The 23,549-nt window shown below is 42.6% G+C and overlaps 1 protein-coding gene across 2 annotated transcripts; it reads right to left on the minus strand.

Annotated features, from left to right (window-relative positions):
* Positions 1 to 1,735: 1,735 nt before the first annotated feature.
* Positions 1,736 to 10,534, minus strand: AMIGO2 (adhesion molecule with Ig like domain 2). Of its 2 annotated transcripts, none has more exons than XM_030480562.1 (2): positions 9,917 to 10,534; positions 1,736 to 3,484 (listed from the first exon to the last, which is right to left on the minus strand). In XM_030480562.1, exon 2 carries the CDS (start codon positions 3,409 to 3,411, stop codon positions 1,846 to 1,848), a length of 1,566 nt encoding a protein of 521 aa, XP_030336422.1. In that variant the 5' UTR covers positions 3,412 to 3,484; positions 9,917 to 10,534; the 3' UTR covers positions 1,736 to 1,845. The 2 variants fall into 2 exon arrangements, with proteins under 2 accessions (XP_030336422.1, XP_030336423.1); XM_030480563.1 differs by lacking the exon at positions 9,917 to 10,534 and adding an exon at positions 9,107 to 9,151.
* Between the last annotated feature and the right edge of the window lie 13,015 nt (positions 10,535 to 23,549).

Raw genomic sequence — 23,549 nt, forward strand, 5'->3', positions numbered from 1 at the left:
GCTCAATGTCCAGTTGGAAAACAGTAACAAGTGGTGTCCCTCAGGGATCGGTGTTGGGACCTGTCTTGTTCAGCACCTTTGTCAGTGACATGGACAGTGGGATTGAGTGCACCCTCAGCAAGTTTGCCGATGACACCAAGCTGTGTGGTTTGGTTGATACGCTGGAGGGAAGGGATGCCATCCAGAGGGACCTGGACACACTTGTGTGGTGGGCCGATGCCAACCTTATGAAGTTTAACCAAGCCAAGTGTAAGGTCCTACACCTGGGTCAGGGCAATCCCAGGCACTGCTACAGGTTGGGCGGAGAAGTGATTCAGAGCAGCCCTGTGGAGAAGGACTTGGGGGTGTTGGTTGATGAGAAACTTAACATGAGCCTGCCCCAGTGTGCGCTCGCAGCCCAGAAAGCCAACCGTATCCTGGGCTGCATCAAAAGAAGCGTGACCAGCAGGTCAAAGGAGGTGATCTTGCCCCTCTACTCTGCTCTCGTGAGACTTCACTTGGAGCATTGTGTGCAGTTCTGGTGTCCTCAACATAAAAAGGACATGGAGCTGTTGGAGCAAGTCCAAAGGAGGCCACGAGGATGATAAGGGGGCTGGAGCACCTCCCATATGAAGACAGGCTGAGGAAGTTGGGGCTGTTCAGCCTGGAGAAGAGAAGGCTGCATGGAGACCTCATAGCAGCCTTCCAGTAACTGAAGGGGGCCTATAATGATGCTGAGGAGGGACTCTTCACTAGGGACTGTAGTGGTAAGACAAAGGGTAACGGGGTCAAACTTAAACAGGGGAAGTTTAGATTAGATATAAGGAAGAAGTTCTTTGCTGTGAGGGTGGTGAGGCACTAGAATGGGTTGCCCAAGGAAGTTGTGAATGCTCCATCCCTGGTGGTGTTCAAGGCCAGGTTGGACAGAGCCTTGGGCCACATGGTTTAGTGCGACATGTCCCTGCCCACAGCAGAGGGGTTTGAACTAGATGATCTTAAGGTCCTTTCCAACCCTAACTATTCTATGAGTCTATACTTTTTATAAGCTTGCCCAAATACCGTATTTCCTGTTTTAAGGAAAATCTTGTGAAAGCAAATTTTGTAAGACTGCTGTGCCACTGAAAGGATTAATTGCAATATTTCCCCTATCTTGTGAAGCTACCTCTGAGCGAAGCCACCCACCCCTAAGATGAAGCAGGAGCCCTGGTGATCTTGGCAGGCTTGTTCACCACACATGATGGCAGGTGTACAGCAAGCAGCAGAGGTTAAGACAACTGACAATTGGCAAACACAATATCAGTTGAAAGCCATAAACATTTATGCAGTGCTGCTAGGCATCATGGTGGCAAATCTAATCAGTTTGTTCAGATCAGTCCAAGAAAACTCATGACTTTTTTTCTCCTAGTGATTTTACTGTAAAGATTTTATGAGCCTGAGGAAAGAATTGCAGAAAGCCTGAACATTTTTATCAGTAGCTGTGTGAGTTTGCTTCTCTGCTTACTGCAGAGGAACTGAGTTCTCAGCATGACTGGGAGTGTTTCATAAGGGTCAGCATCTGCCCCTGAAAAGTCAGCTGTAAGCACTGCGAGTGCCTCTAAACATGCATGAGAAATTGCCGTGTATGGACCAGAGAGTAAAAGTCAAGGCTAAGCTTGAATGGAAGACATTTACAGTAATGCCATACTGTTCACTTTTCCCCTGCTGCATGGCCCTGCACTCAGAGAGAAGACGCAATTCAAGGACTGACAAGAGAGACTTACTTTAAAACATTTTCTTTCTTTTTATTTGCTTTTTTTTCCTGATGGTTGCTACAAGCAAAGGAGGTATTCAGAAATATAACTGCACAATACAAACACAGGTAGCAAACTAAGTTGACGGCATGAAAGGTGTATCTGAGAACATAGAGTTGACAGAATCAGAGTCAGATTTTGTTCGAGTAGTTTTTAAGATACTCTCAGCAATAATATTGTCATTAGGAAACAGTTTTACTTTTCCGTTCTGACTGTGTTTTGGTTCATGCACAGGTTCCAGGAAAACCACCCGTTTACCAGTGCTAGCCTTCTTCTCATCAGCTGGCAGCTCTTGCGGCAGTGTGGAATTCAGTATGGATGAGTGGGCACCGCTTTGGTTTAGCTTCCTCTTCCTCCCTTTTGCCTTACATTGACACGGACATGGGGTCAGATAGAGATACAGCAGTACTAAAACAATACTGGCTACACAGGCAGCAAGGGTGGTAAAAGCTGTATTAAATGCTTCATGAGCATGGGACCTGTTCACTGTGAAATTGCTAACATTTATTCTAACCTCTATGGTCTCATTTAATAGTCTTTTCTTATTTATTGCAATGCAGGAATACAGCCCTGAGTCCTCTAGCTGGGCATCTGTTATCTCCAAGCTGCCATTACGGAACACCTTAAAGTTGTCGGTCTCCCTGTCTGGCTCCAGCAATCTATTGTCAGGACTAACCCAAACAAAGTGCGTGCCTGCATCACTGATTCTGCTGTCACAGTGTACAATCAGCCTGTCACCAACCTGGGCATCGTGAATAAACCCAAAGGCTTGGAAAGAGCTGTTGACGGTGCTTTCAGAGCAATTCAGGAAGTTATCGTGCAGTAAAGGCAGTTTATGATAACCTTTTGGGTCTGACTGCAACAAACAGGTGTACTCATCTTTGAAGTCCACCACTGAGCTGAAGTGCCTTTGATACCAGAAGATTAGCATGGCATGCATCATACAGTCACAATAAAATGGGTTGCCATGAAGATAAATTCCACTAAGATGTTTGGCTGGCACTGAACTCAGGCGCTGAATAGGCATCAACTGGATGTGATTAAAGGAAATGTCCAGCAACACAAGGTCTGTCAGTTTATGTTTTCCAGTGTACAAGTCCAGTGGGAAATGTGAGAGCAAGTTATAGCTTAAGTACAGCTTCTGTAATTTGTACAATCCTCCAAAGGCTGAGGGCTCTATTTGTGTAATCTGATTGTTGTACAGCAGGAGAACCTCCAGTGCCCTTAGCTCCTGAAACACAGGGCTGCCCAGCGTCTTCAGGCTGTTGGACGACAAGTCTAGGTACTTCAGATTTGGGGTTGTGGAAAAGCTTCCAGTGATAATGCTGCTAACGCTATTATGATTGATTATTAAAGTGTTCAGTTTCTCAAACAGTGCTGGGACCCATTCAGGCTCCAAAAACCCAATTCTGTTATAACTCAGATCCAGCCTTTTCATACATTTATAAAGATTTCCTGGCACTCGAGAGAGGTTCTTATTGGTGCAACTTACGATATCACTAGCACAGATGCAGGCTGCTGGACACATCCCCGGAGCACTGCCACAAACGCTCACTGTGAAGACCAAGAGACATGCCAGTCCTCTGCAGTTCACTTTAAAAACTCCAAGGTGAGTAGGAGTTGTCCACCAGTTTAAAGACATTGTCACTGCCTCTGAGCTGTCTCCCAGTGCTTCTTGCCACAGATCATATGTGCAGTTAGCTTTGTGCTAATTGCTGTCAAAAGAGGGATACAGAGGTACAGCATGTTAACATTTACAATTCATACCCTTCCTGATTTCTTATGCATGCCTTTTGAAAAATACAGGCAATTAATCCTTAATGTTCCAGATGGTTAATTATAAAAATCTAGTTGTTAGTAGGTGATGTAAGCTTAACATTGGTTTTTAAGTAAATATGAAATACTGCACTTGTGTAAATATTCACACGACAGATGCAGTATTTTTTTCTCTTCAAAAACAATGCAACTATTCTTCAGTCTTGGACCAAGAAATGCAATTCCTGATTGTTCCTAAAAAAAGAAAAAATAAATCAGAAATGCTCCTCTGTGTAACATAACTGGGCAATGGCATCCCCTACCTGTTTCCAAACCAACTCAGACAGAAAATCCCTGGTACAGGAAAGAAAAAGCCTCATCCAAAAATGCTATGTTCTTGTCTAGTGAGGAGCAGTTACAACGTGTTTCCTACCAATCAGAAAATGTCACACAGCAAAGAATTTTCTCAGACTACTTAGCTTTAAATGTCATACAAATTCCCTTTTTTCTTTTCTTTTTTCCCTGCAGTAACTGATAGTTCAGGTAGCAGCAGTCTATTTTTAAAGTTATTCAAGATGTCCAATTGGAATATTTTGTATTCTGCTACTTCTACCTTTGCCAACATAATTGTTGACGAGGAAATCTTCCATGCCTGGTGCCTACCTCAGGCACAAGTTTTGGGAACTTTCAGTAAGAATGAGTCAGCCATTTCTCAAAACTTAGTAAAGGAAAAAAATATTTTGCTCATACTTAAATAGTAAGAACAAATCCAACCATACTACTTTCTGTGAATATTTTAGTGTCACTATGGTTTGAAGCAGGGACGTAGCATTTGGCAGGGTAGTGATTCTGTGCCAAAGGATATGTTTTTTGCCATCTGTGAAGAAAATGTACACATACTTAGCAGTGTAATGAATATTTCTGTTCGCTCTTGCTCTCCCTGTTAAAAGTTTGTCAGTAAATTCCCAGGTGAATCCATCTGCACTGATTATCCCCAACCCTTCACGGCTCAAATGTGGTATTCAGCTTCCACATATTAACCTCAGACTTATTTCTCCAGTCTCACCCAGCTGTTGTTACAGTATCGGATCAGGATCAACCCCACAATGACTGCTCTGCACTGCTCAAGAGTGGCTATGGCCAGAAGCTGGGAGAGTGCCTGTGGGCAGCACTAAGGAGGAAAAAGAAGCAACCTCACGTCGAAAGCAGCAGAATAAAAGGAGGAGTTGTACCCTGTGATGAGACAAGATGGATGAAGAAAGGATGAGTCCAGAGTATGAAAACATTAAAATCAAGTCCTAAAGGGTGGAGGACAACAGAGCAGAAAAGAAGCCAAAGAAGGGGAGAGAGGGAAAAGGAGTGTAAGAGATGCACAGGGAAGGAAGGGCAAAGCTAGGAGAGGAGGATGCTAAGGGAGCATTATCATCATTACTAATGAAGCAGCTGAGGAGGAGGTAGTTTGAGGATGCAGAAGTCAGTTAAGGCATATGAGACTGGAAAAGCACATGGGGATGGTGTAAAGGGCAAGTAGAGGGTTAAACAGAAGAGAGGCAAGAGTTTCAGGAGGTGAACCTTAGAACACACTCCTCTGGAGAATTTGCGTTGGCTACTTATGAATCTAAGATTATATATGCAATTAATTAATATATGTGAAATGCACTAATTTCCACTCCCCTTCAGTTCCAAATTCCCCTCCTGTCTAACCCTCTGCCAATCTGGCACGCTGCTGTTGTCTGCTGACAAATCTACTCTTAAGTCAAGTGGTAGAGGATGTGCTATGAATTTAAAGAGCTGAACCCTCTAATGACCCACTGAAAGAAGAAATATGAAGGCACCAGATACGAGAATTCACCTTTCACAAGAATTTATATACACATTGACTTTAAATGTTTGCATTCCCATTAAGAGAATGGCGAGACTGCCAAGTGAAGTGCTCAAAAATTCAAGTGTCAGAATTAAGGTTTTCTGTGCTGTTTTAGATTTTCTATACAGTCCTTACTTACTTACACAATTGCTTAATTTTTTTCTCTCCAAAACCTTTCCTCACACTGTGCACAGGTTTGAAGGAAGAACAGGGAAAAGAACATGTGATTGCATCAACAGCTCAGGAAATGCCTATACGTGAGAATTGGAACATACCCCAACCTCTGCCTCAGCATTCTTGTGAGATCAGATGATTTATGAGAACTGGTGACTGTTGAGAAAATAATGAACATATGACAGTCACCAGCTTGACACTTGGAAAATAAGGAACCTCTGTGTATTAAGTTTGCAAAGGACCAATCTGAAAAAGTTCTGAGATGAGTAAAAAATGCTATGACTCTAGCTGGCACTTCTGACTGTAAGGGCTTCTCCTTACTTCCCTGCCTATAAAAGGGATAGAGCAACATGACCTTAGCTATAGAAATATTGTAAAATCAAATGGATTGATTCAAATGAAAGATTAGTATCAAGATTCATAGTTTTCTAAGCTTTTAGATCCTACTGAAGTATATGGCTGCACGGGGTTTTCAGTGGGAAGTTAGGAACCCAGAAGAATGGGGTTTTTTTTAACCAGTCCTAAGCACCTAACTAGGTTGCTTTTGCTAGGTAGCTAATCTATGGCAACAATTAATAGATACAAGTTCTCCTAAAGGGTAAGACCTATGTAGCATTATAGAAACCACCATCAGGAAATAATTCTGTACCTCAGTGTGGATTTGTATGGCGTGCAGTACATACCACACAGTGGAAACACACTGCCAGATGAAAAAATAATTTAATAACTCATTTAGTTAGTATATTGAGTTAAGCGAGGTATCTGAAAACCTTATACCATAAAACCATGTTCATGAAGACTGAGTTATAAAGCATCCACAAAATCGGAGAGAAACTGCTGCGTTTGCCTAGGTTGCCTTTCCCACTAATATTTAAATGCATGTTTCTGCAACCTATGCAGTCTAATTTTTAATGTAACTGCACTTGCAGTTTTGAATGGCACTTTTAAAATCAGCTCCTGTCTTGAATATGTGATCCTGGAGATACTCCAAATGGGACATACTAGATCAATGCTACTTTGGAAGGGTTACCAAGTTTAATACACTAAATAGCCTTGCATATTTGTTTCTGTCCATACCTACAACTATCTCACCAGAAACTCTGAGCTAGTCTGCAACCAAATTCCAAGGGCAAATCAGTGGCTAGTGTAAATCAGCATAATACCTTTGAGTTCTGAGGAGCAAAAACAATTTGCAAGGGCTGAAAACTCTGTTGTTAATTTCCAAAGCCCACTGAAGTTGCTAAATGAAAGCTGCTTCAGATGACTTAACTTGCCTGGTGAGGCAAATCCAAATTATAGACACCATAAACATACCACAGGACAAACAAGACTATTTGGAGAGTACCCTGACAAGCAGAAACCTTCCTTGCCATGCCCACCTCATAGCACAGTGCCTACATTTCCAACAAGTTCTTTGCCCTTTTGGAGGGTAGGACTGTTGAGTTGCAACCTGCTCCTCAACTGTGATCCCCATACCTTCTGCATAGATTATACAGGATGGCCTACAAAGCCAACCATGTTCAACATGAATATTTATGACCTATGTGATCATTTGAACTTAATCGGAATGACTGCATAAACATTTCTGGGTTAGTAATGCATACATGTTAAGTGGCAACAAAGAACAAAGCCTACGGTCAGCCTTATATTAAAAAGTGGAATTTCATTTCATCCCAGTAACGTTACTTCAGGTCTTAGAAAAGTACTATTTTACAAATTTCAATATTACATTATTTCTCAAGAGAGATATTGCTATTAAATACTATGAGCTAACATGTGCCAACAGACTCTGGCTAAGTACTTCACCATTATTTCTGAATGAGCTGGGTAAATAGCTTTTTTGATTTATAGTAAAGTGAAGGGCACAGCTGGGAGTTTTGTACTTCAATTCTTTTCAAAGAAATCATTTCTTTGTGGTGTTGAAGTGTGATATTTTAAGTTCACTGCCAAAAACACAGTACACCCTGAGATGAATCATCTGTGCAGTAATGGTGTACATGCTTAACTGTTTGAGAAGAAATACAGGATATATCCTTGTATCATAGGGAATATCTTCTGTTGTCAGAAACAGCTCAATTGACTACAACAGATCAACTCCTAGACAAGTTGAGGACTTGGCACTTTTTAATGTGTGTGTTTGTTGCGGGGGTTGTATTTTTTCGTTGCTTGGTTGAGTTTTTTTTTTTTGGCTTGTTGGTTGGTTGATTGCAAACCTGTGTGCAAATACTTAGCAAATGGTTATTTTTTCCAGCGTTAAAGAAACTGGATTGATAAATGCTTTGCAGTAGGAATAACATCTTCCTGTACACTGGTGATGCAAACAGTCCCACATTTGGCTCTCACTTTCTGCACAGTGAAAATTCAAGTATTTGCACACAACCCTGCTGTACTACTGCAGGAAGTGTCGAGCCTCTAGAGAGCTAAACACTAAAGACATTAAAGATCTCAGTCTACCCTCCAGAAGGTCCACACCATTTCTATATCTCCTATTTCTTTTCCTTGTGCCACATCTCCTGTGAATGTCTCCTCTGAAGACTCTGTCCCCCTACCTGGCCAGCCCATAAGTCACTCACACACCTTTGCACCTTCCTGTTGACATTCAATGACCACCCAGCTGCTCCCCTCTTTTTACCAGTCTACATATCAGATGAATCGGGGCCATATGAGTTAAACATAATGATACATGCAATGAACCAGTGACGGCTCAGGTGTTAACCGTGTTTCCTCAAAGCCCTTTTTTTTTTCCCCATGGCATTTGACAAGGCTTTCCTCATGAACTCAGAAGAAAACCTGACACTTAGAATGGGGTTTTATTAATTTCTAACAATAATATTATACAAGTGCAATTATTCATGCATTTAATCCCAACTTTACGAGTCCTGTTTAAGTACAAGACACAGTCATTAACTACAGACTAGTGGCATTCTACATAATTAATCTTTCAAATGCTACACTTGTAAGGAAGGTCTGTGTAAACTTCCATTTCCTTTGTGTGTGTTTGTGTGTGGGATGCTGTCAAAGGAAATATCCCTGTAGTGGCCACCTCACTCCAGGCTCTATTTTGCTTTTATCATTTCTGAGTGGGAAAGGCACTCTCTGCATCAAATCTGCCTGACAGCTGTGCTCAGCATTTCTGATTGATCAGATCTGGATTAACCCCAACCATCGTAATCCACAAGATTTAGCAACATGACAGATTGGACACCAAAGGCTGTTGGTGAGCTACATCTGGGTGATGCCTTGATACATTGGACTAAAACCCTGAACTGGGCTAAGCTGTGCTTGATGCAGGACCTAACAGTGATTAAAAAAAAAAAAAAAAAAAAAAAAAAAGGCTTTACCTTTGCAGCACACTGATCCTGAGGTCAGTCTGGCAAATGGAGTGGCCTCTGTGGCCAGAACCTGGCCAGACCTCAATACGGCTCAATTAGAGATTAATTTGTCCTAGCAACCTTAGTCAGTTAAAACTATCTCTCTCACTCATCCCTCACTAGAGACTGAATTTCCCCAAAGATTATTTTTTTTTGCACCCATGATAACTCACTTGACTTTACGAAAACTGAGGCACAGATGAGCAACTGAGTGACGTACCACGGAGCCTGAGTTGGACTAATCATCAGCAGTCTGTTTACGGCAGTACCAGCTACATGAAGCCAATACTCTGCAGCTCTTATCTCTCTTGAGGGAGTACAAGGGAAATAGGCACCAGTAAAACAACAAATGCACCCTTTTTGCGATGTTCCTTTGTAAATCAAGCTGCACCCTAGCTTAAACCTTGCAAATTACTTCAGTTGCTAAGGAGATCAGCAAATAATTAAGAAAAAATGCAATGGTAAGTGGCAGTGCCTGTTACAGTATCAGTAACCAGTCTCCAAGCAATGCCAGATCTTACGAAAGTTTAGTTGCCCAGCGTGGGATCCCCACCGCCTCCGAAATCTTCTCTGACAGGCTAAACTTCAGAGAACCCCCCTTGCCTATGACGGGGGGAGAAGGGGGCTCCTGCCAGCCTCCCGATGGGAACTGCCCGCTGCAGCTCCCCGATCCCTACCGGGGGTCGGCGGAAGTCAAAGTTTCGTCGAGCGCGGCGGCCGCGCGGGCTGAGCCGGCGTCTCACCCGGGCACCCACAAGCACCGCGCCATCCCCTCGCCTCGCCCACCTACCCCCGACGGGTCCCTGACTGCCTTCCCCGAGCAGGCTCGGCCACAGCCGCTCCGCTCCGCAGCGGAGGTAGGAGCCGGGTCTCCACCGCCCGCTGCCGGGCTGCGCTCGCCCCCAGCTCTGGACCCTGCCCGCCCGCCAAGACCCGGCTACCAGGGGGGATGCCTGCTCCGCCACCCCGCCGGGCAGCGTTACCTGGAGTTCCAGGCGGCCGCTTCATGTCCGGGGACCGCGGTGCCGGCCCCGCCGCCGCCGCCAGCCCCGGGCCCGCATGCTCCGCTGCCTCCGGGAGAAGTTGGGGGCCGCCGAGAGCGCGGTAGCGGCTCCGTTGCCCTCCCCCAGGGGCGAAGGCAGAGCTGGCCCGCTGTCCCCGGGGATGGAGCTGAGCCCAAAGCCCGGTACCGGCGGCAAGTGGGGAGGGAAGGCAGGAGACTCCCGGTCACAGCAGTGCCGGGGTTTTTATCCCCTCCTGCCTCCGCCCTCGCGGCCCCCCCCGCCGCAGAGCGCCGAACTCCCAACGCGCTCCCGGGGGTTTCCGCGGCAGCGGGTCGGAGCCGTAGCTACCCCGGGGGAGGAGATCACCGCCTGCCCCGCTCCGCCCCTCGCCCGCCCGGGGGGCCGCGGCCCCGGGCGGGGCAGTGTCCGCTGCACCGCCCGGCTCCGCTGCCGCTGCCGGTCTGCTCCTCAGCTCGCCGCTGCCCCCGCCAAGCGAAGGCAGAGCTCCCTCTGTTCCCTCCACCCGGTCAGGGTGGGCTCAGCTCCGCTGGTGCAAAGCAGCCCCGCGCCCTCTCGGCAGGTCCCCGGAGCCGCGGCTGGGGGCAGGCAGCCCAGAGCCGCCGCTGGGTGGGACAGGTTTTCAGGAGGGCGCAGCAGCGGCTGCGGTCGCCGTTAAAGACATCAAAACTCCCCGTAAGCGGAGATGGGACCTCAGGGGGTTCATAAGGGGCGAATAAACTTAAAAGGCGTTGTGTTAGCTCAGAAAAACAATCCGCCAGTTAATTAAGTGATCAAAACCCACGGAACCTCTGCAGTAAGGTGGGCTTTTATGAGAACAAAAGTCTATCAAATTATACAAGGGGTTATCTAAAATTAGTTGCCGGGTTCCCGGCTTGTCTTGACCGCGCGATCTGCGGGAGAGCTGCTGCAAATGGGGAAGCGTGACCAGGTCAGGAAGAAGCAAAGCTGCAGCTGAAAGCATAAGAACTCCTTTCCCTCGGTTACACACTGATTTTAACCTCCCCAGCGAAGTTTCTCACTACATTTCCACCATAATTTAGAATACCCTACATTTAGAGACTGAAACTTAACAGGGGCTAGTTTAGCAAATAACAGAGATTGCAGATTGTCATCCAGACATGCAGTTTATGGAATAGTTTTCAGCAAATGGGCTTGTGTGTTAAATCTGCTGTAAATCACGCTTCTCTTCTAAGGGCACATAGTGAAGTGATGTTTAATATGAGGGTTTGTGGCTACATATAATGCTCAAGGGTTCTTTCTTGTCCTAAAAATCATGCTACAGGCAAATTAAAATACTTTAGTATAGTACAAGGTATCTGTTAAAAATGTGATTGAATAGATTGAAGCCTGGTGAGCCGTGAGTGATACTGCTATTGATTTCAAAGACTTTTTGAGCACTACCTTATAATAAAAATTCAGCTTTTTATTAATCATTCTTATTTTCTGTTGTATTTCTGCATTTCTGTGCATTTGGATGATACTCCAGTGAAGTAATTTTAATCTCCAAGTTATTGATTCAACATTGATTGGTTTCAGAACCTCCATTGAAATATTCATTTGTTTAAAGCAGCTTGTTCTCTTCATTTAGACCAAACCATTAAAGTTTTCTGGTTGTGTTGATGTATCAAAATAATGGGTGAAATTTAAGTTGATCGCATTGCCAATACAGTCTGAGGAAGATGATAATAACTTTTTTCATCTCCTTCCCCTGCTATCAAGATTGAAAATGTTGAGCCTGAATTCTTCCTAGACCTACTTATGGCATAAAAATTCTGGCTGTCATAGCATATAGAGTAGCTGTCCATTTGTGGTTATTTTGCACACTTTCTTTAAATTAAACTGGTTTTAAAATGCTAACAATTTTAATTGCAGATTGTTCAGACCTCAGTAAGTGTGGAGCACTGGTAGATGCAAAGTGACAGTATTGCTTGTAGCCAAGTTATTTAGATTACAGCCATGAGATCTGGATATAGTGACAATTATTTCAGGGAAGGCAGGATCCAGATCACAGTGAAGTGTCTAATACTTAAGGCAATAAAATTTTTTGTTTTCCAGTTTTGTTTTTCTCATTAATGCTGATTGGGGTTTGCTTTTTATGTTGGAGATCTCAGGGCCCAGATCCTCAAGAAATTGATGGGAGTTGTGATGATCCTTACATGATCTGCTTATCTTACAGACACAGGCCATCAGTCTTTGCAGAAAAATCATGATCAAGAGATGCATCGAAAGGTCTGAAAGGAGTTCAGAACCACAGGGTCCTTGTAAGTCTGGAAACAGCTGGTTGAAAGCCCAGCAATTCTTTGTTTCCACTGAATGTTGACAAGCCTGCTCATGGCATAATGCAACCTAATTCATTGTGCTATTTCATAACAGAAGTGTAATCCAGTATGTTACAAATTCTCATTTGTTACATACTGAATTACAAAGAATTATTATTTTTTTTAAATCTAATTTGTATGGGAACAGTCGGGAATTAGCCTTCTTCTATCAAATAGTACTGATGTGAAAACAGTACCTATCCAAAATCTTTGTTGATCAAACATGGGCACAAGCTGTGTGAAACTGACAGTACATTAATTAGAACATGAAACCTTTCTCTTGATAATCCGTACAAATGTTAGGTTGTTGGCATCACCAGTAGAGATTTTTATTGCAGAGAACTGCTGATAGCTATCTCCTTCTTCCAAAACCATCAGGATCCTGCCTGTGTTTCCCTGCCCCTGTACCAAACTATCTATTAGAGTGAAAGCTTTTCAGTTCTTGTTTTCATGTCCTGTGCAGTGCCTGACAGACTGATGGACCTTGAGGAGTGCTTTTAATAACAATATTTCCCTTGTGCTCTTGAAAGCCCCCACAAATACAGAAATGCCTCTAGTATCTTCAAAAAGAAGTCTTTTTAGTAAAACAGCAATGTTATTACAGTTTTACAATTAAATTGATCATGAAAGGACTTTTATTTTTTTTCAAAAGCAGGATCCTTACTCACTTTTGCTTCAGGGAGTTTACAGTCCCTTTATGATCAAGCAGTGCAACTCTTGGGCTATGGACTAATTAAGAGGAGGTACTGAAAGAAAGAAATATCCTCCACCTCTCGTCTTACACTGCTGGCAAGGGCATGAGTTTTAGAATCATAGAATCATAGAATAGTAAGGGTTGGAAAGGACCTTAAGATCATCTAGTTCCAACCCCCCTGCCATGGGCAGGGAGACCTTGCCCTAAACCATGTGGCCCAAGGCTCTGTCCAACCTGGCCTTGAACACCACCAGGGATGGAGCATCCACAACCTACCTGGGCATCCCATTCCAGTGCTTCACCACCCTCACTGTAAAGAACTTCTTCCTTATATCTAATCTAAACTTCCCCTGTTTAAGTTTGAAGCCATTACCCCTTGTCCTACCACTACAGTCCCTAAGGAAGAGTCCCTCCCCAACATCCTTGTAGGCACCCTTCAGATACTGGAAGGCTGCTATGAGGTCTCCATGCAGCCTTCTCTTCTCCAGGCTGAACAGCCCCAACTTCCTCAGCCTGTCTTCATATGGGAGGTGCTCCAGCCCTCTTATCATCCTCGTGGCTCTGCTCTGGACTTACTCCAACAGCTCCATGTCCTTTTTATGTTGAGGACACCAGAACTGCACACAGTACTCCAAGTGAGGTCTCACAAGAGCAGAGTAGAGGGGCAGGATCACCTCCTTCGACCTGCTGGTCACGCTTTTGATGCAGCCCAGGATACGGTTGGCTTTCTGAGCTGCAGGTGCACACTGCTGGCTCATGTTAAGCTTCTCATCAACCAACACCCCCAAGTCCTTCTCTGCAGGGCTGCTCTGAATCACTTCTCCGCCCAACCTGTAGCAGTGCCTGGGATTGCCCTGACCCAGGTGTAGGACCTTGCACTTGGCTTGGTTAAACTTCATAAGGTTGGCATTGGCCCACCTCACAAGCGTGTCCAGGTCCCTCTGGATGGCATCCCTTCCCTTCAGTGTATCAACCGAACCACACAGCTTGGTGTCGTCGGCAAACTTGCTGAGGGCGCACTCAATCCCACTGTCCATGTCACCGACAAAGGTGTTGAACAAGACAGGTCCCAGCACCGATCCCTGAGGGACACCACTTGTTACTGTTTTCCAACTGGACTTTGAGCCACTGACCACAACTCTTTGCATGTGGCCATCGAGCCAGTTCTTTATCCACTGAGTGATCCATGTATCAAATTGATGTCTCTCCAATTTAGAGACAAGGATGTCGTGCGGGACAGTGTCGAACGCTTTGCACAAGTCCAGGTAGATGATGTCAACTGCTCTGCCGCTGTCCATCAGTTCCGTGGCTCCATCGTAGAAGGCCACCAAATTGGTCAGGCAGGATTTTCCCTTAGTGAAGCCATGTTGGCTGTCACCAACCACCTCATTGTTTTTCATGTGCCTTAGCATGCTTTTCTGCCATAATGCTTGTGTAGGCAGAAGGATTTCCAGTCTCCAGTTTAAGGCCTAGTTATATACATTATAGACATTAGATAGCACTCAGTAGAAAGGGTTAGAGAGTAATCTGTAATCTTCCTTTTTGTGATTCCTCTTTCTCAGTCCTGAATGAACTCTGTCTCAGTGTAAGTCCAGTCTGGCAACTAGGATACTTCAGTACTCCACTGATGGGAGACATGGGCTGCAGTCCCATCTACATGAAGTCTGAAGGCCCAGGGGAAGGCAGGGAAGCAAGCTGCACAAGGACTTAAACACTGATTTGAGGGTACCCGAAGAGTTATTCTGCTTCCCCCAGTCATGTTTTAGTGGTAGCTGACACTGTATGTTGAAGTCTACACCAAACAGCTTGACATCTAGTGGACCAAGCCCCTTAGCAGAGAACAGTGGGTCCATGGATCCTGCCTGGGCTTCTGTGTGAGCCACAAGCAAAAATGCTTGGTCCTGTCAAGGCTGCAATACTTTTGGCATGCCCTGAAGTAGTACATGGCTGCCGCCTTGTGAGAGATCCTTCAGTACCTCAGGGAATGAAGAGAACAAAAGGCAGGTCTGGTAGTGATGGCAGTAGCAGGCATGGTTTTCAAAGCTCTTGTTGTGTATCAGAAGATGAGCAGGACTGTCACCAGAGAGTTGCAATTGCTCTTTTCAACTCTCTTTACTAACCAATTTGAAGCTGGGCCTTGAGTACAGCTTTTCTGTTCCACTAGGACACTCGTCACCAGGCTGCTCAGTCTCCAAGGGCTTAGACTCTTTTCTTCTTTTTCTGAAAAACTCCTTTTTTACTCCCACGTAGGAATGAACGCTATTCATTAGACTAAGGTAAAGAAAATAAGAGAGTGATTCTTTAGCCCAGCGTGTGGGATGTGGAAGGATTGTATTTACTCCCTACCTGGGCAAGCAGTTCCTCACTCCACATCCTTAGACATTCAAAACTGCCTTTTCTTCCTCTCTATCACTAAAATGTATTCTATTGCTCCTTATTTTCAGTTTAAAAAATCTGAAGGTCTGGAGGGGCTGTTCAAAGAGACATGGACTATCGCCTGTCTGCAAGTGGCATCTTTCCCCATTCTGTCCTCAGAATTGCCACCAGCTGGTAAGTACTATTGAACAGGGAGTCAGAGTGGCTAGCATTAAGTTGAAGTTCTTATTAGGGGTGAGTATACTTCAAGATAAAAGCTTTTTACTATTTATATTTATTGATTTAGCCCTGTTTTCTTGTCCTTCCTCGATTCAAATGCCTCTTTAGTACCCAAAATGTCAGTTCCTCAGCTGGGCAAATTTGCGGTCACTTGCAGTCCTCTCTGATGTCTTTGCTGTCTCTAGGATTTCATAAGACCAAAGATGGAAAAAAACCAGCAGATATATCTTAAGTGTCTCTGTTAATCAAATTTATTTACTTTAAGGGTCTCCATGCTGTGTGCTGGTGTCATCAAGTTTGTGTATAACTTGCTTACAGAAGATGCAGTTTATGTCCTAGATGACTTATAAAAAACTGAAAGAGCTTGAACTGAGGTATCCACCATCCAAACGTGTTTTATATGTTATGAACAATAAATGAACATTCTGAGATGCATTCTTATTTTGAGCTAGATTAGCCACTGAAATCTAAAAGTTTGGAAACAACAGAGGTGTCAGTGGCTTGTGGTCCTTGTGGGTTTTTAGGGTCCTTAAGTCTTAGAGTTTGCGGATCTCAAATATACCCAGAAACATCGCTAAGCAGTATTCAAGTCTTTGGAGTACATTTAGATGCAAGGAAGGCATTGTTAAGCACTGGAGAATAATTTATTTTCATTTTCTATTCCAATGGCAGCACTTGAGAAAATGTTACAAATTAACACAAAGTTATTGGTTCAGTGAATTTAGCCTTTAATAGTAGGAATATTTGGGAAAGTAATTTGTCATGGCCTCGAGCAGTCTCTTTTAAAGCAGTATGATAGCTTTTCTGTGGTAAAGGTAGGTAACCTAACCTTTAAAATGCAGTTGTTCATGCAAATAAACCTCGCTGATGGACTTGAAAAGGTGATTTTGAATGCAGTCAGGTATTGCTTATTTCTTGAGACACCATGTGCCTCTCATATAGCCAAAGTAAAAGTAAAAGTAAAAGTAGGAAAGCTTTTTAGAATACCAGATTAATTTTGTAGTATAGTGGACTGTAGTGAGTTACTGCAGTAACTGTAAAACAGCTAAAGAGAGATCATGCAAGTGTATTTTCTGTTAAAACTTGGATACTACCCCATGGCAATATATAAAGTATTTGTGAATAATCTCTAGATTTGCAATATGAGGCATAAGAAAAAGGAAGATGGGCGATGTGGATGCCCCATCCCTGGAAGTGTTCAAGGCCAGGTTGGATGGGGCTTTGAGCAACCTGGTCTAGAGGAAGGTGTCCCTGCCCATGACTGGGGGTTAGGACTAGATGATCTTTAAGATCCCTTCAAACCCAAACCATTCTGTGATTCTATGATCTCACCCTCTTGACTTTAATTGTTCACAGATACAGCACTATAGTGGCTATACTTCTAAGGGGGTATGGTGCAAACCAATTGTATGGATATGCAGCACTGGTAGGAGTTTGAGAAAGTTCTGTGAGGTGTCTCATATTGAGTGCGTGACTCATTTAATTGGCTTCTACCTTCTGCTCCCCCTCATACTTTTCATGGAGCTTCTGCACATATTCTCTCCCTCTCCAAGACCCTACATGCTGGATATGGCAGGGGATGAATGGTCATTCTTAAACGTGAACTGCCAGATGAGTATGCCTCATGCCTGAACTCACGGAGTGTGAGAGAGCAAAGGAGGTGGTGCATTGCATAGAAAAAAGAAATAAAAATGAAAGTAATAAAAAAACAGTCTAGAAGATCAGTCCCTACCTGCAGTCTTCTTCTGCATCTCTTTCTCTTCATATGATTCAAGGTGCCAGATGTGGGCCCCCATTCTGTGACCAGTGTGTGGAACCCCAGAGCATGGTGCTGCAGGATCCTCCAGGCTGGTATGAAGATACTTGGTCTGAGTTTACTCTGCAGGCAGGGTGTCTGTGTGTGTGTAGTTACTTGGCTGCAAAGGACAGACAATTTTCTGCACATGGATTCCTGCCAAAGGTGGTTACACATATATAGCTCTTCATCATAATGTCCTACGGCTGCTTGGCACCAGAAACACTCTTCAGAAGATGTGAAACAATTTTATATTTTTACCTTTTATAAAACAACAAACTGAAGCTCCTAACAATCACTGTGATGCCTTCCTTCCAGCTGGTGTCCTTTTTAAAGCAGATTTTTTAGTAGCATTTAACAAGCAGTTGCTGAATAACATAGGAAAACTATGTAGGAAAGAAAGAAAATTGTATATTACTTTGGTGAACAACATTTACTTTGCAAAGGCTTTTATGATCCATATTAATCCAGGCTGAAACTGCTCTGACTTTGCTTCAACTAATAACAGGGATGAGCACAACCATCCATTATCGTTAGTAACTTTTGAAAAAAAAAAAAAAAAGGAAAAAGGATATAATGAAGAAGTCTGTTGGGAATTGGCACTGTGATCCTGGACATGAATGCATCTTCCATGATTATTTCTTTTGGCAATATTTGAGTTGGAAATAAAAGGTCACATTGCCCATTATTTATAACCATGCATCTTGAAATCAGCAGGGGTTACCCTAAGGGTAGAATTTTGTTTACATGCATAATCGTGTTCAGTATGCTGCTTATTCTTTCTGTTACAGCCATAAACAAGCACAGACCCAAGCAGCAAGTCTCCATGATGGCTATGTATTGCCTTCTCGTTTGTGGTGCTTGTGGGAGTGCTGGGTTGGCTTCTCACACTAAGCATACCTCTGACCCATTTCAGATTTTGCAGAGAACCTTTCTCCTCTTCCTCTTGATGCTTAGATTCCAGGACTGAAGTGATCACAGTGTTGTTCATCGCAGTTTGCTCTGAAGTTTGTGTTTGCGGAAACTGGAATTCCCTGTCCTGCTCTCTTGGTCTGTCTTGTGTCTTGTCCTGAGGTAAAAGTCAGCATCAGCATCTGTTCTGGGCTGTTTCATAGTAAGGGATGCCTGAAAGTCTCCTTTAAACCCTGTTATTGGTACAAAGGGCAAGACTCATTGAAACAACTATGTTTGGTTTTTTTGTTTGACTGTGTTTTGAGGCGTATGATCTGGCAAGAGTTATGAGATCAGACTGTGAACATGCTGGTATCTCTGTTTCAATACAGTGATTAATGCCTGTACATAAATCAATACGTTTTTATTAAGGGTAAATTTCAAGAATATATTATATATTCTTATCAATGTACTTAATTGAGGTTATGGTCTCTGTTAATGAAGATTCGTTGCCAATACTCCTATGGTATCTGGATGGTTGATGGCATCTGAGTGCTCGGGTTTTGATAAATGGAGGACTGAGAAAAATTAACATGTTCAGAATAATCTCAAAATATTTCAAAACAGCTTGTGCCTTGAACTTCAAATTTAGCTGGACAAAACTTGACAAGTCTAGTACATGAGAGCAATTTTAAAGTATATGAAAAGAGTATTTTGTAAAATTATTACCTAGCAAATAGAGAAACATCTTTTGATCTTATGCAAAAAAACCCTACTGCAATTGGAAGCTTCCACAAGCCATTGCTTTAGTCATTGCCTGCAGTAACCTTAAGTAAAGCAGAAATGTTTGGGAGCATGGAAAAGCGTATATTAGAGACTGATCCTTTCTGCCTCCCAGTTCATTTCTATTCTCATTTCAATGTCCTGAAAAAGCGATTAATTCTTTCAAATCCTCAAACAAGAAAACTTTTTTTTAATCTTTGTGTTTTGTGCTTGATTACAAGCTCTAATTGAAGATTTTAATATAACTGAAGCATCTGCTAGGTGTCCTGTCCAGATGGAATCCCTTGCTTGAAAGCTCACATTCACTTCTTGTTCTTCCCACAGTCTGAGCATTTGCTTGTTGCTTATCCTTTACCCAGGTGATTATTTTTATGAAGCTTGTCAGTCTACCGTTATGTCTGAGACTTCCCCTCCTCTGTAAGTTTGGCTGAAACTCAAAGTCGCTGTGGAGACAAACAGCTACAGAGACAGCCAGCCTGTCTGCCTAAGCCTCATTTACTCGAGGCACCATGTTAGAAACGGAACAGCTGAGCATAGGATTACAGTGCCTGCTCCCTGAAGAAGGAAGAATGGGAGATCCTGTGCATTGTCTCTGCCATTTGTGCCTTTAAGTGTGGAGGACTACAGTCAGCTGCATTAATGGTTATGTACATATGGTATAATTAATTTCAGCAGGTACTGTCAATTAAGAGCTGGTATAGCCTCATTTATGGCTGATCCAGTTGATAAGAGACTAAACAGAGTTACATTGGTAGGTATTACTGAAGTTCAAAAGGTATTGGATAATTCTGGTAAATGAGAGTCTTATTAGAGTCTTATAGAGTCTCTTTAGAGTCTTCTGACCTCCTCAATTCAAAAAGCCTTAAAATGAAGGGCAGAATGGATGTCCGTCCATTCATTATTCATTCAGGTAAACTTATCCCATCATTATCACTGTTCCCTGAACTGATCTTATTTTTTCCTTTCTTGGACTATATTTTTGGCTAGAAGACTTCAGATCTACCCCAAATTAAAAATGCAAAATCTGAGGCTGCCTAAGATCATGATGGTATCAAAGTTACCTTTTTTTTTTTTACCCCAGGACACACAGATCTCTATCATTCATGTCAGTAAGTAACCCAAGTGAACATATTTATAACGCCGCAAATTTTGATATGAGAAGACTGTCAGATCTGCCTTCAGCTGACTTTTGGTAAGTTTATTATTGTGTGAACTACTGCATTCAAGTAAACAGAAAAAAAAATCAGTGCAAAGTTTTTTTTGTATTAGTAAGTAAAATGCATTAAATAGGAAGCCTGCATTCCAAGCAGTTGAAATGAAATGCCATTTTAACCTGTGGAAGGAGTTTTGCTCTCTTGCTCTTAGAACTAGATCAGTTTTTATCAGACGAAGCCTTTACTATTTGATCAACTCCCTGTGCCCTCACAGATGACCGTGTTTTTCCGGCAGCCATCTGACTGCTAGAAGCTTGGAAAACAACACATGGTGAGGTAAAATAACTGCTGTGTTTTAACCAGCCAAGTCTGCTTTTCTCTTGTAAGCTCCTGTTCCTTTGGCTACAGAGAGCATCTGCTTTTAACGAACACAAAAAGCCAATGAAATTCATACGTATGTTATTATGAGGTTTCCTTCCCTTTCTACATAAATATGATTAGCATTTTGAACTCCAAATACCTTCTTTGGAGTTTAAATATAGCTTCCTGTTTTTCTGGCATTGCTACAGTAATTATGATCATATACATTGTGAGAAGCTGCGAGGAGATGACAGTTTGGGCATCTTCTCTGGTTATTCTTGGCCTCACATAAATCCATTAATGCCTCTCTTTCTGGATTAGCTGGTGCTGATTTCTGTATTCATGTTTGTATTCAGTAGGATGTCATGAAGGCTGGTGTGAGTGGAGATTATGGTAAGATTAAAAGCAAAGAAAGAATCTGAGTCTGTTTTTAGTAGTAGTTCAATTTTTTTCTTTTTGCAATTGAAATGCAGAGGAGAATTTTCCTAACCCATAGAACTAAATTTTAAGACACAGGTTTTGTTTGTTGTTTTTTTGTTTTTTTTTTAGTATTGGAACAACTTTGTTTTTTTCATCTTTGGCAATTGCTACCTTTTTCATCTTGAATAGTCAGTACCAGCACATTTTCTTTTCTGCTTTTGCTGCTTACAAGTTTTGTGATGTGACCCATGGCTTGCACCAAGCCAAACATCAAAGCATGTCCCCAGTATGTATGAATTGTTTTACTGAATCTATCAGGTCATCTATGCTCTTTATTCATTAGTTTGGTTAGTGCCATCGGTAGCTGCAGGATAATTTAATTTTTTTATCTCTACATATCTTTTGGGTAGCAAACTGGGAGGATAAAGTCAGTACTCACCCTATTTTCAAATTTTGCCTATTAACCTCTGGTGGTGAGTTTCCAGCAGTCATCTACTTCTCCCACATTCTTCTGAACCTTATCATAACTGTGGAGGAATAGTTCAGTTGTTTTTGAAGGAAATATGATTTGGTATGTTAGATAAAAGTGTAAGGTATGTTTGGCAAAGCTTCTGTAATGGCTAACATCACCTGAGCCAAGCCTGTTCTTCCCAATCAGAGCTTTTATTTAGATGAAGGCATAAAAATCTGATTTTAGCTAGACTTGATTTTCAGTTTGGTTTGGGCTGACAGTACATGGCTGGTGGCTGGTAGAGAGCAAGTATGTTCTCATGTAAACTTCTGCTCCAGATTGTTAGTTTGTGGTATCAATTTTTAAGCAGCAACCAAGGGATTAATTTTAGAAGGGCTGTTACACCATAATTGGTTGAGGTCACTGAATACTTTCCATTTTAAGTCCCTGGTTTTGGTTGCTTGAAACCTTGTGACAATTTCACAGCTGGAATGAAAATATCCCACATTGTCTATCTGCCTCAGCTGGTGTTTGATTAAGAAGTGTCAAACATTTTTGAAACGTTCTGAAACACGTCTAGAAAAAAAAGAAAAGCGAACAACCAGTATTGCCTGTGTTAACATTTCTGTTGAGTTTTTATTGGAAATGATCTAGCATCTCCTTGTTTTGTGAGGAAGTAACCAATTTATAAATCTTTGAATGATTATGTTTTGCGTAATGATAAACAGATCACTTGCTTTTTATCAACAAAATAGCCTAAATATTCTGCATTGGGAATGCCCTCTTCTAGGATGGAGCAAGGGGAAAAAACTGTTGCCGGAGGTTGTACTTGGCCTTGGTCCTGACATCTGAACTGGGAGTCGATCTCTTCTGTTTTTATAGTGACCACTCCTGTGGCCCAAACAGCTGGAAGAAGAGAGATCTTACCATGACAGTAGAGGAGTGCTTAGATGTGGGTGTGAGAGCAAACTGATAATGGAAAAAATAGTAGACAATAGTGTAACTGATAACTATCATAACCATGCACAGGGAAAGGTTATAAGCTTATTTCTTGACATTATGTATCAACCAGTGTGAATCAGAAACTCTTGAAACACAAGATTTATAAAATAATCGGGTAATCGTGGTATACTTTAGGTAGGAAGGAATGCTGGAGGTCATCTGGTCCAACCTCTGTGCTCAGAGCAGAACCAACTTTGAAGTCAGATCAGGTTTCTCAGGGTTTTGCCTAGTTCCAGACTCTCTGAGTAACCTGTTCCTATGTCCCACTTCAGCTTGTCCAAGTTGAGAAAACTTAGATCCCCTCTCTCAGGCAGATATGATTGTCAAGTTTTACCTGAGCAGAAAACCTTTGAATCACTCGATGCTGCTAGGTAACATTGGGTAAAATTGTTAATTTCAGTGTAGATATTGGCAGTGGATGGCAGGTTTTTTGTGAGCTTTCTGACAGCTATTTTCCATGAGATCGTCACTATATAAAATGAAGTGTAGAGGCAGACTACAGCATCTCTCTGGATTTACAGAGGTCTCTTCTGTATTCCGCTCATTTTTGCCACAGCCAGAAGTGTGCTTTTTCCTCTGTCTTCCCTCCTTTCTCCCAGTTAATGTGTTTCTAATCTAATGGGAAGAAGATCTTACTGGAAAATAAGCTTTCATTTAGCTAAGTCTGGCCCTACATGTCATCACCAGGTAAAAGAGCCACCACCTACTCCTAATAGTCACCCCACCCAGCCTGAGGATTTAACTCAGGAGGAGTCAAGGTTCTCAGGGAAATCGGCTTTACAATTTATCCTCACATCCACCCAAAGCATATCACAAAACACAGCAAGTTATCACAGGTTTTTTAAAAGTCAGAATCACCTCACATTAAAAAAAAAAAAAGGAAAAGTTAGTTTTGTCCCTATCCCAGTTATACAAACTAATTAAGAATGTTTGAGCAATGTTTTGATTAGCAGTATTTGCTTGATTCAAAGTTGTATGGCAAACCCTCCAAGATAAAAAAGAATGTGTTCATGTCTTGTGTCCAAAAATAATTAAAATTTGCAAGCACGGACAATATTTATGTCGGCACCAGTTTTGGTTATGGCAGTATACCATCTGGTGTGTGGGATCAGCAGCACAAAGTCATTT

This window comes from Strigops habroptila, chromosome 3 (assembly GCF_004027225.2).
Source record: "Strigops habroptila isolate Jane chromosome 3, bStrHab1.2.pri, whole genome shotgun sequence".
Classification (NCBI taxonomy): domain Eukaryota; kingdom Metazoa; phylum Chordata; class Aves; order Psittaciformes; family Psittacidae; genus Strigops; species Strigops habroptila.